The 12,261-nt window shown below is 40.6% G+C and overlaps 1 protein-coding gene across 2 annotated transcripts in view; it reads right to left on the bottom strand.

Moving 5' to 3' along the window:
* Nucleotides 1-12,261, bottom strand: part of TRPM6 (transient receptor potential cation channel subfamily M member 6) — a 292,688-nt gene that overhangs the window by 74,282 nt on the left and 206,145 nt on the right. For both annotated transcript variants that reach the window (XM_077249032.1, XM_077249033.1), the window contains exons 31-34: nucleotides 11,205-11,230; nucleotides 9,549-9,599; nucleotides 2,647-2,712; nucleotides 453-739 (exon numbers count right to left, since the gene is read on the bottom strand). In XM_077249032.1, coding sequence (XP_077105147.1) covers nucleotides 453-739; nucleotides 2,647-2,712; nucleotides 9,549-9,599; nucleotides 11,205-11,230 — 430 coding nt within the window. The remainder of the gene's footprint in view (nucleotides 1-452; nucleotides 740-2,646; nucleotides 2,713-9,548; nucleotides 9,600-11,204; nucleotides 11,231-12,261) is intronic.

Below are 12,261 nucleotides of genomic sequence, written 5' to 3'. Positions count from 1 at the left end.
TTCAAATGCCACACCACTTTAATGACATACCATAGACCAGAAATGTACTCTAGTCTCTGACTAGAGTAACATTTCTGGTGAGAACAGAAGGACACGCCAGTGATAAGATGCGCGTAATTCATTAAGTGGAGCATGTCGCCTAATGAATTAGACACATATTAGTCCACCATGCCTCTTCATTATGACCAACGTTAACAATGCCAGTCTTTGTGAATCAGGCTCTTTGTGTAGACATCTTTTCACAAAGTCAATCTACGAGGTGATTTAGTGTTTCTACAAAGAGCGAATTGTGAATCTTCTTTATCTAAGCTGGCCTTGTTTTCCATGGCAACCACAAAGCAGCTCTCATTTCTCAAGAATAGTTTAAAAGGTAGAAAGAGTAAATGGGAAGTCAGAGGAATAGCCAAGCATGCTTTCTTTGCTAATGTATCCATATATTACTATGACATTACCCTTAGACAAAGTTGTAACACAGTGTCCCCACAGAAAACCTTCTGCCATGTTTGCACCACTTCAGGAAGAAATGATTTGACAATGAAGATTTCTCCAGGATCTAGGACATCATGTTCTGACCATGTGCAGACCACCTTAAGAGCTCTGCGAAGACCTCCATCCATTTTTTCAGGGGAGAGGACTTGAAGCATTGCTGCCATTCCTCTTTGAGACCAGGAGGACATGCTTTTATCCAGACTGGTTGGTGAACTCTCTTCTAGCCTATATACCGTAACCTCCTCACCAGCTGTAAAAACCAAAATGCTAGACGTTACTGTAATGCTTGTTAATGTATTCATCACATGGACAAAGTAAGAAGCCCAACATTGTGGTCAATTAAAATCTGACGACATTTATATACATTTTAATAGTAACTTGAATGGCTGTCAGAATTCTATAATGCAATAATCTAGAAGGCCAAATAAAGTTTTCATAAGACATAACATTGTTCTCTTTCCTCTGATTTTCCACACATAGAATATACCCCTCCTCATATTTCTTAAAGGAAATCTATCAAGAGGATTTCCCACCCCAAACTATTTATATGTGTATGTAACTTTTTAAAGACAAGTTCAGCAATACATTTACATCGCCAGTCTATATTCTCCATTACTGTAAGAACAGCGTTGAAATTGATATGCAAAGGAGGCTGTAGATCTGAAAGAAGTTGGCCACTACTTGGACAACTTCTCATACCCATCTCTTGGCCCCCATAAAATAATAAAGCTTATACTCACCTCCTATGAAGGCACCATTCCCACGGTGTCGGCACTCTCTTTTGACTTGTGCCGCCAGCACCCAGTCAGAGCTGCCGTCATTGTCCCCGCCTACTGTCAAAATCAGCAGGAAGAGGAAGGCTGAAATCAGCTGAAGCCCGGACTTCCTCTTCATGTTCAATTTATCCAAAGGGGAGGACAGTGACCCCAGCACTGATTGGGTACCAGCGTCATGTATCACAACAACCGAACGTGAGCCCCGGGACTGCGATTGCTGACACCGCGAGAATGGCGCCGACACGGGAGGAGAGTATAAGATTTATTATTTTATGGTGGTCAAACATTTTGATCAATTAGGTGTTATCCTAGTAGTGGACAACTTCTTTAAGTCTTCATCACGCCAGCTCTATTCACCACCCGATGATGTCTCCACCTGTTTAACTGAACTCCTTTCCCTGAAGTCACATACCATAGAGACTGTCAGTCAAGTAGAAAGAGGCAGAGCTGGACGAAGAATAGAGCTGGAGTGATGGAGGCTTCAAATGTACAATAGCTCTTCAGCCTCATTTGCATATCAATTTAAATGCTGATTTCTCAGTAATGGAGGAACGGACTGGCCATGTAATAGAATTGCTGGTCTTTGAAAGAGCTGCATGCACATAAAAATATTTTGAGGTGAAATCCTGCTGATAGATTCCCTTTAAGAAATGAAAATGGACATACAGCATAGTTTAGAAATCTGCAAGTTTTAAGTGCTCGCATTTAGTTTTTGTATTCTTCAAATAAAAAATGAAAAGACATTAAAAATGAAGACTCCTATAATACAGCATAATAACAAAGACAGAATTTTAGATTTGTTGAATTGCTAAGGCTACTTTCACACTAGCGTCGTGCACTGCACGTCGCTATGCGACGTTGCAGAACACCGATGCTTAGTGTGGAAGCGCTGCACAACGGGGGGCAGCGGATGCTGTTTTTCCACGCATCCGCTGCCCCATTCTGAGCTTCAGGGAGGAGGGGGCGGAGTTCCGGCCACGCATGCGCGGTCGGAATTGCTGCACACAATGCTTTTTTGTGCCGACGGTCCGACGCAACACTACGCACGACGGTTGCGACGTGTGGCAATGCGTCGCTAACTCATGTCTATGGAGAAAAACGCATCCTGCAAGCACTTTTGTAGGATGCGTTTTTTCTACAGAACGATGCATAGCGACGTGCAGTGCACGACGCTAGTGTGAAAGTAGCCTAATCTCCAATTAATATTTTTGTTATTTATTGATTTATTTTTTTTAACAGACACATTAGAAAACCAAATGATACAAAAGGTCAGTGGTCAAGGAAGTATACATTATGTAAAGAAAAATTACATCCATAAATCATTCAGTATAAATCCTAAACAATGTAATAGTTGTAAAAAATGTAAAAAATTAGAGCTCACCAAAGAGATGCACTGGGGTAAAAGGTATAGTCTGTGCAAGCCTCATTAAGTTATTTCTTTCCACCGCTGAAACAAGAAGAAATAAAACTGCTGGAAGTGGACATTTTATATCCAAGAAAGAAAAAATATTTTTCAATGTTCACATTTAGAATTATATCCAGAATATAATCTTTTTTATATGGAACTTTCTTGTGTACATGAATGGTATTGTCATGTTCATATTTATACCGAATACTAGCTGTTCTACCCGGCTTCGCCCGGGTTAATGACTGCTGTTAGCAAAATAGAATGTGTTAACAAAAATTTATTCTGCACACAAAAACCACAAAACAAATAGATAGAAATGTAATTATTAAAAGGCAAAAACTAAGCTAATAGAAGCATTTCTTAACATATATTAGCTTTGTTATACGGAGAATGTCTTTGTTGCCTATATTAACCAATCAGAGCTCAGGTTAATTAACTGTAGCAAAATAGAAGCTGAGCTGTGATTGGTTGCTATTGGCAGCCTGATAAATCCCCAGCCAACAGGAAGCCCTCCCCCCTGGCAGTATATATTAGCTCACACATACACATAATAGACAGGTCATGTGACTGACAGCTGCCGGATTTCCTATATGGTACAATTGTTGCCCTTGTAGTTTGTCTGCTTTTTAATTAGATTTTTATTTTTGAAGGATAATACCAGCCTTCTGTGTGTTTTAGGGCGAGTTTCATGTGTCAAGTTGTGTGTGTTGAGTTGCGTGTGGCGACATGCGTGTAGCGACTTTTGTGAGATGAGTTTTGTGTGGCGACATGCGTGTAGCAACATTTTGTGTGTCGAGTTGCATGTGACAGGTTAGTGTAGCAAGTTGTGTGCAGCAAGATTTGTGCATGGCGAGTTTTGCGCGTGGCGAGTTTTGTGTGTGGTGCGTTTTGAGTATGTGCAAGTTTTGTGTGAGGCAACTTTTGCATGTGGTGCAACTTTTGTACATGTGGCAATTTTTCTGTGTGTGCAAGTTTTGCATGAGGTGAGTTTTCCATGAGGTGAGTTTTGCACGTGTGGCAAGTTTTGCGTGAGCCTAGTTTTGCATATGGCGAGTTTTGCATGTAGCGAGTTTTGCGCGTGGCGAGTTTTGAGTGGTGACTTTTGTGTTTCGACTTTTATGTGGCGAGGTTGGTGTGTGTGTGGTGAAATGTGCGCTGAGGGTGGTATATGTGTTCAAGCACGTGGTAGTGTGTGGCGCATTTTGTGTGTGTGTTCATATCACCGTGTGTGGTGAGTATCCCATGTCGGGGCCCCACCTTAGCAACTGTACGGTATATACTCTTTGGCGCCATCGCTCTCATTCTTTAAGTCCCCATTGTTCACATCTGGCAGCTGTCAATTTTCCTCCAACACTTTTCCCTTCACTTTTTCCCCATTATGTAGATAGGGGCAAAATTGTTTGGTGAATTGGAATGCGCGGGGTTAAAATTTCACCTCACAACATAGCCTATGACGCTCTCGGGGTCCAGACGTGTGACTGTGCAAAATTTTGTGGCTGTAGCTGCGACGGTGCAGATGCCAATCCCGGACATACACACATACATACACACATTTAGCTTTATATATTAGATATACCTGTATGTAATCTCCTGTATATAGTATATACCAGTGTGTCATCTCACCTATATATAGTATATATCTGTGTGTCATCTCCTCCTGTATATAGTATATACCTGTATGTCATCTCCTCCTATACATAGCATATACCTGTATGTCATCTCCTCCTGTATATACTATATACCTGTAGGTAATCTGTTCCTGTATATAGTATATACCTGTGTGTCATCTCCTCCTGTATGTAGTATATACCTGTATGTCATCTCCTCCTCTATATAGTATATACCTGTGTGTCATCTCTCCTGTATATAGTATATATCTGTGTGTCATCTCCTCCTGTATATAGTATATACCTGTATGTCATCTCCTCCTGTATATACTTTATACCTGTGTGTCATCTCTCCTGTATATAGTATATGCCTGTGTGTCATATCTCCTGTATATAGTATATATCTGTGTCATCTCCTCCTGTATATAGTATATACCTGTGTGTCATCTCCTCCTGTATATAGTATATACCTGTATGTCATCTCCTCCTGTATATAGTATATATCTTTATGTCATCTCCTCCTGTATTAGACCTCGTTCACACGTTATTTGGTCAGTATTTTTACCTCAGTATTTGTAAGCTAAATTGGAAGCCTGATAAATCCCCAGCCTACAGGAAGCCCACCCCCTGGCAGTATATATTAGCTCACACATACACATAATAGACTGGTCATGTGACTGACAGCTGCCGGATTCCTATATGGTACATTTGTTGCTCTTGTAGTTTGTTTGCTTATTAATCAGATTTTTATTTTTGAAGGATAATACCAGACTTGTGTGTGTTTTAGGGCGAGTTTCGTGTGTCAAGTTGTGTGTGTTGAGTTGCGTGTGGCGACATGCATGTAGCGACTTTTGTGAGATGAGTTTTGTGTGGCGACATGCGTGTAGCAACTTTGTGTGTCGAGTTGCATGTGACAGGTTAGTGTAGCAAGTTGTGTGCAGCAAGTTTTGCGCATGGCGAGTTTTGCGCGTGGCGAGTTTTATGTGTGGTGCCTTTTGAGTATGTGCAAGTTTTGTGTGAGGCAACTTTTGCATGTGTTGCAACTTTTGTGCATGTGGCAATTTTTCCGCGTGTGCAAGTTTTGCGTGTGGCGAGTTTTCCATGTGGCGAGTTTTGCACGTGTGGCGAGTTTTGCATGTGGAGAGTTTTGCGCGTGGCGAGTTTTGAGCGGCGACTTTTGTGTTTCGACTTTGATGTGGCGAGGTTGGTGTATGTGTGGGGAAATGTGCACTGACGGTGGTATATGTGTTCGAGCACGTGGTAGTGTGTGGCGCATTTTGTGTGTGTGTTCATATCCCCGTGGTGGTGTGGTGATTATCCCATGTCGGGGCCCCACCTTAGCAACTGTACAGTATATACTCTTTGGCGCCATCGCTGTCATTCTTTAAGTCCCCCTTGTTCACATCTGGCAGCTGTTAATTTGCCTCCAACACTTTTCCTTTCATTTTTTCCCCATTATGTAGATAGGGGCAAAATTGTTTGGTGAATTGGAAAGCGCGGGGTTAAAATTTCACCTCACAACATAGCTTTGACGCTCTAGGAGTCCAGACGTGTGACTGTGCAAAATTTTGTGGCTGTAGCTGCGACGGTTCAGATGCCAATCCCGGACATACACACGCACATACATACATACTGTACATACACACATTCAGCTTTATATATTAGATATATATATCATATCACACAGAAATGGAATAATCATTCATTAGTGACGTATTATCCCTTTGGTGGTAATTTCTGCATTGTTAGGCCTTTTAGGAGTGAATTTCTAATAATCAGAAATGTAGAATTATACTCTAAATCAAAGTGGAAAATCAAATTACAGGCTGATGGATGTTAGTGGCCTGCTGGAGGTCATTTTGCAGAGCTCTGGCACTGCTCCTCCTGTTCCTCCTTGCACAAAGAAGGAGAATCTGCTGCTGGGTTGTTGCACTACCATGGCCTCCTCCACGTCTCCTGGTGTACTGGCCTGTCTCCTGTTATCTGCTGCATGCTCTGGACATTGTGCTGACAGACACAGGAACCCTTTTTGCCACAGCTCACATTGATGTGCCATCCTGAATGAGCTGCACTACCTGAGCAACTTCTGTGGGTTTTAGACACCACCTCATGCTACTGTACTTCTAGGGGTGAGAGCAATGACAAAATGCAAAAGTGACCAAAACAACAGCCAAAAAGGATGAGAACAGAGAAATGGTCTGTGGTCACCCCCTTCAGCACCACTCCTTTATAGGGGTATGTTGCTAGTTGCATTTCCACCTGTTGTCTGTTCCTTTTGCACAACAGCAGGAGAAATTGATTCACAATTGGTGTTGCTTCATAATTGAACAGGTTGATTTCACAGAAGTGTGATTGACTTAGAGCTACATTGTGTTGTTTAAGTGTTCCCTTTATTTTTGTGAGCAGTGTATATGTATATATAGTCATTAATATATCTAAGTAGTAAAGGCTATCAAAGTTTGAATAAAGCTAGTGGTGGTCACTTACTGTACAAAAGAGAACCATTTTTCTAATGGATTCTGTCCACAAATAATTGAGTCATGAGAAGCATTAATTTCATCCATAACACTCAGTTTTTGAGACAGAAATGTATGTTTTTTTCGAGGATCCCTTTGCAGCTGCACAGACTGTTGACATGGCAGTCTCACATTGGATGTGCACACAGAGTCTTTTGGATCTCCAAAAAACACATGAAAAAAAAAATTGCTCAAAATTCAGGTCAGTGTTACTTGGCGGCTAAATGGGAGGCCCACAAATCTCTTATCTTCCAACGTTCCTGGCACAGCTTTTGATTAGCCAGGTTGTCGCACAGATGACATCTTGCCTGCCAGACAAATTGTGATCACACCTGATGCAAAACCAAAATTAGGGCATACTATGTCCAAGATTATGCAGTACGATAGCTCTGATCAGGCTGAGACTAATCCATAGAACAGGTGGATTCCTGAGTGGGACAATGTGCAGGAGTTGGCCCCTCAACCCCTATACATGACCAGTAGAGGTCTCCACTCTTGATTCGCTATGTACAGACAATGGCAGTATTTCATCAATTATTTAATAAACTACCCAGTTTATTATTATGTAAAAGCACAGGTAAATTTGTGATTGAGAGGAAATTTTAAATTTCCATGAAGCCGAACAGCGAGTCCCCCAGTATCAATGTGGCTTGAAAATATCCAGAGATATTAGGAGAAATTGTACTAAAAAGGAGGATTATTGTGAAAAACAAAAATCACAAAAAGTAATACATTTGTCCAAAAGGGATATAATCAAGCCAGGCTGAAAGAAGTCAATGAAAGAGAGGAAAAAATGCAGAGGGAATCCCTATTAGCTACCAACATAGCAAACAATGTAGAAAATGAGATTTATTTTTTTTTAAAGAATGCCAATAATAACCTGCATTCATTATTATATTGGGTTATTAAAACGAATGACAAAAAGACATTGGTCATTACTACAAGACGACAAAATCATGGGGGGAGTCTCACCCCAAGTTTTGAATTCAGAAAAGCAGGGAATTTAGCTAGTAAAATAGCCCCTAGAGTGATCAGAAATAGTGATGAGCGAGTGTACTCGTTGCTCGGGTTTTGACGAGCACGCTCGGGTGACCTCCGAGTATTTGTTATTGCTCGAAGATACAGTTTTCATCGCCTCAGTTGAATGATTTATGGCTTCCAGATACGCTGAATACATGTGAGGAATGCCTGTTTGTTAGGGAACTTCCACATGTATTCAGCTTATCTGGAAGCCGTAAATCATGCATCTGAGACCATGAAAACTATATCTCCGAGCAATAACAAATACTCGAAGGTCACCCGAGCGTGTTCGTCAAAACCGGAGCAACGAGTACACTCTCTCATCACTAATCAGAAATACATGTACAGTAAAAACCAAGGGTAGAATAACGTTTTTTTCCCCTGTACAAACTGTGCAATGTGCAAAGCATTGGATAATCACAACCCATTGCATGCATTTGAAACCCAAGTAGGAACATTCACGATAAAACCAGATATAACGTGCCATACCAAAGGAGTGATATATTGCATAAAGCGTCCATGCGAAAAGAAAATGCATATTCACACTAAACACATTAATACCGGCAGTTTCAACAGTTAAACAGAACTGTTAGCTTTTTTAGAAAATAACCAATTAACATTTGAACCAATGCAGGCTTAGACGGGCCACAGGTGAGCAGGTGAATCCCCCGGTGGGCCCCTGTGCAGAGGTAGCCCACTTATGAGTTCACAGACACTAAACAGTCTAAGTTCTTTTTTTATTTAAGTGGTGAAAAAAAAATCCAAAGTTTTGTAAAAAAAAAAAAAAATTGCACCACTTTCTGAGACTTGCAGAGTCTACATTTTTCATGATCTGGGATTAGCTGGGGGCTTATTTTTTGCATGTTGAGCTGACATTTTTATTGATACCATTTTGGTGTAGATACAATCTTTTGATCGCCAGTAATTGCAATGTAGCACAAACAGAGAAAAAGCTACCGACCAAAAATTGGGGATCACCAAACACAAATATAGTAATAATAATTTTTATTGAATACAAAACCAACATACATTAAAAACAGTTAAAAAAGTCCAAACAGACTTGACATCAGAAACCCAAACAGCTTACAATAAAGCCTGAGACTGCCCCTCCCAAGGCCAAACAGTACATTTGTGTGATAAACAATGACGGTAGTAGCTATAAGAAGGTAAGAATGATATATGCAAGATACAGCGAAGTCTCACAATATGTCACAATCATACATAAAGATATAAACATATACCATGAAAATAGCAACACACCAAAATATATTGTTTCCTTGCACTGAATCTGAATGGTAGTGAAAAAAAGCCCTGTGAATAAACTGATAAAAGAGTGCAGATGTCACTACTAGGACTCACGGCGGCCAAAGAACCCAAACTGTGTGCAATAACACAGTGGTTAATACAAACCCCGATCAGCGCATGGTGCAAATGAAAAGCCTGGGAACAGGGGAGCCTTGGAGTCAATTGTCCAATTACTTTTTAAGGAGCTGAAACTCCTAAACCCTTCATCCAATTTTAATGTGGATACCATCAAATGAAAGCTGAAAGTCTGAACTTCAACTGCATCTGAATTGTTTTGTTTAAAATTCATTGAGGTAATGTTTATAACCAAAATTAGAAAAATGTTGTCTCTGTCCAAATATATATGGACGTACTGTAACTGTATGCTATCTACTTGGAGGTGTAATCAATTCATTACAGTCAGAAAATTTACACTCCTTTGACTCACCTGAGTAATGATTGTTCAAGTCTTGAGATGCTTTTAAAGAAGCTGACATTTCTGTAACAAATTGGATGAAAGTAAATAAATTGATACCACTAAATAAATATCTAATATTTTCAGGACTGAGACAGCACTGAAATAGAGCATCACAGACAGAATAGGGCCCCTGTGCAAGAACAATATGAGGGCCCTTTGTAGTCCAATAGCTCCTCATAATGAATGTGTGTCAATGACAGAAACTGTTTGCTACATTGCAGATGGAATTGGGCTCCTTTTGCATTGGGCTCCAATGTGGCTGCATGTGTTACACCAATGATTTATCTACCCCTCGACAGAATGATATAAAGCAAGAGGAGCTGGAAAGACGGATACTGTACATAAAAAAACACAAGAAAAAAGCAGAGCACAAAAAGTCCCCAAAAATATCAAAGTTTAATCAAAAACATTAAATATAGAAGATAAAAAGTAGCAATAATCACATTTTTAGACAAAATGGATAGATGAATACACAGGTGTAACACACAAAGTCCACCTTTATTATAGTGGATGGGAAGAACAGAGAACAGCAGCAAATTACCTAAAGTGCCAGTGCTTATAGGGTCAATGTTCCCATGCGGGTACATGACTCCATGAGGAAAACGACACGCTCTGTCTCAAAATGAAATAATAAAGTAGTGCAAATAAGTAATAAATAATAGTAAACTATAGAAACAGAGTGTGTAGAGTCCACATAGAAGAAATGTATACCACAGGTAGAAAAATTAGATGTTTGTCACTGTAAAGGAACAAAAGGTAGCATGTACCATACTAAAATCTGCTCTTACCCATAGTCTCCACTTTAGGACACACTGCTTGCAACCCCAACACACATTTCGTGTGGGCTTCCTCAGGGGGTCATCATTTAATCAGTGGTTGAGGTGGGATTATACAGAGCTCATGAATATGGAGGACTACATGGCAGAAGTTTCATAGCTTTCTAGTGATAATCTCCTGCTGATATCAAAACTTCAGCCAGCAGTCTAGTACATGACACAGCTCTGGAATCATTGTGTATCTGTACATTTTGTTGATCTGAGAGGATGTGGTAAAAACCTGGTGACAGATTCCCTTTAATTATATCTAATTGGATGACGGATGGATGTCCTCTGAATGCAGAGCTGATGGGTTTTTGCAAACCAAGAACAGAAGTAACAATACAAAGCTGTTTTGCATTGGTACTATGCAATATAGTTGGCCCATTAAATCCCCCTCATTTAGGTCATATTAGGGTAGGTGCACACGATCAGTAAACGCTCTAGGTTGGACGCTGCGTACTTGCCCACTATGAATCCAGAGACGCCTACAGCTTAACTGTGGAGACGGACATGTGGTGCGTCTTTCCAGACAGCAGCATGCCTATTTAGCTTGTGGAGAAGTGAGCCTTCACAAGATAAATTTCACCCATACAATGTATTAGAAGCTGTGAATCCGCAAGGTTCAGTAGTGAACACATGCGGATTCACTAGTGTTCAATAGCAGGCAGCACTTTGGAAGCAGCGGACGGATTCCTGAACGTGTGCACATACCCTTATACTATGTAAAAAAGAAAACCTACAACAATCACAAAAGATAAGCTCAGATACAGTACACTTTTTCTTAATAATCACAATACTATTTACTTACTTTGGACAGAATCTGAACTTCTAAATCTACAGTACAAACAGAAAGTATATTTTAATGGGCAACCTAATTAATGTCAATTATAAAAAAAACACTGAGAAAAAAAAATATTCTAAGATAAATTAAAAAGAAGTCATTTTCTATTTGTTTATAACTTTTCCAATGCTTCAGCCCTAAACATCTATTGGGTTAATGTTGAATTCAGCTGGTTTACCCTATTCATCTTTTAATGGTTCTCTGAAATGACCAGAAAATAAGCAACTAATGCTGATTATAGACATGATATCAGTCCATGAATACACAATTAATGGTGTTGTCCCAAAAACATGTTCATTTTAATTAATAGATCTGGCATCTGGTAAGTTCCACAATTGTATGTTACAAAAATGTTCCTGTGCTGAGATCATCTTATAAATGAGCCACTACTGTGTACTGTGTAATGTCTATGTCTAACCATGCGCAGTGGCTCCAGTTCCTGCTAGGCACATACCATAGCTACTGGCCAGGGGAGGAAGCATAAGTCACTTATAAGTGAATATATAGGTGAAACAGCAAGGGATCGCAGCTGACACTTTCTGAGGTAACACATATCCATGTCTAATCACAGAAGTGAGCATTTCTGTCATGTCACCAGTCCTGTCAGCTCATCATAAATCAAGTCAGGGACATATAAGTTCAGTGGCTGCTGGAGCTCCTATGTTACTGACTTCATTTATGAGGAGTTCAGAGGGCTGGAGATAAGAAACACTACTGAGACCCGCGTCACCTCAGGAAGGGACCCGCGTCACCTCAGGAAGGGACCCGCGTCACCTCAGGAAGGGACCCGCGTCACCTCAGGAAGGGACCCGCGTCACCTCAGGAAGGGACCCGCGTCACCTCAGGAAGGGACCCGCGTCACCTCAGGAAGGGACCCGCGTCACCGCAGAAAGTAGCAGCTTTGAGTCCTTTCTGCTTTATCTAACTTATCATAATTGACTTATGTTCCCCTTTCCACCCCAAGGACAGGAGCTGTGGCATGTGCCAACTATCAATTGAAGCAACTCTGCATGGTCGGACACAT

The sequence above is a fragment of the Ranitomeya variabilis genome, chromosome 1, assembly GCF_051348905.1.
Source record: "Ranitomeya variabilis isolate aRanVar5 chromosome 1, aRanVar5.hap1, whole genome shotgun sequence".
Classification (NCBI taxonomy): domain Eukaryota; kingdom Metazoa; phylum Chordata; class Amphibia; order Anura; family Dendrobatidae; genus Ranitomeya; species Ranitomeya variabilis.
This window is presented reverse-complemented; position numbering and strand designations above follow the sequence as displayed.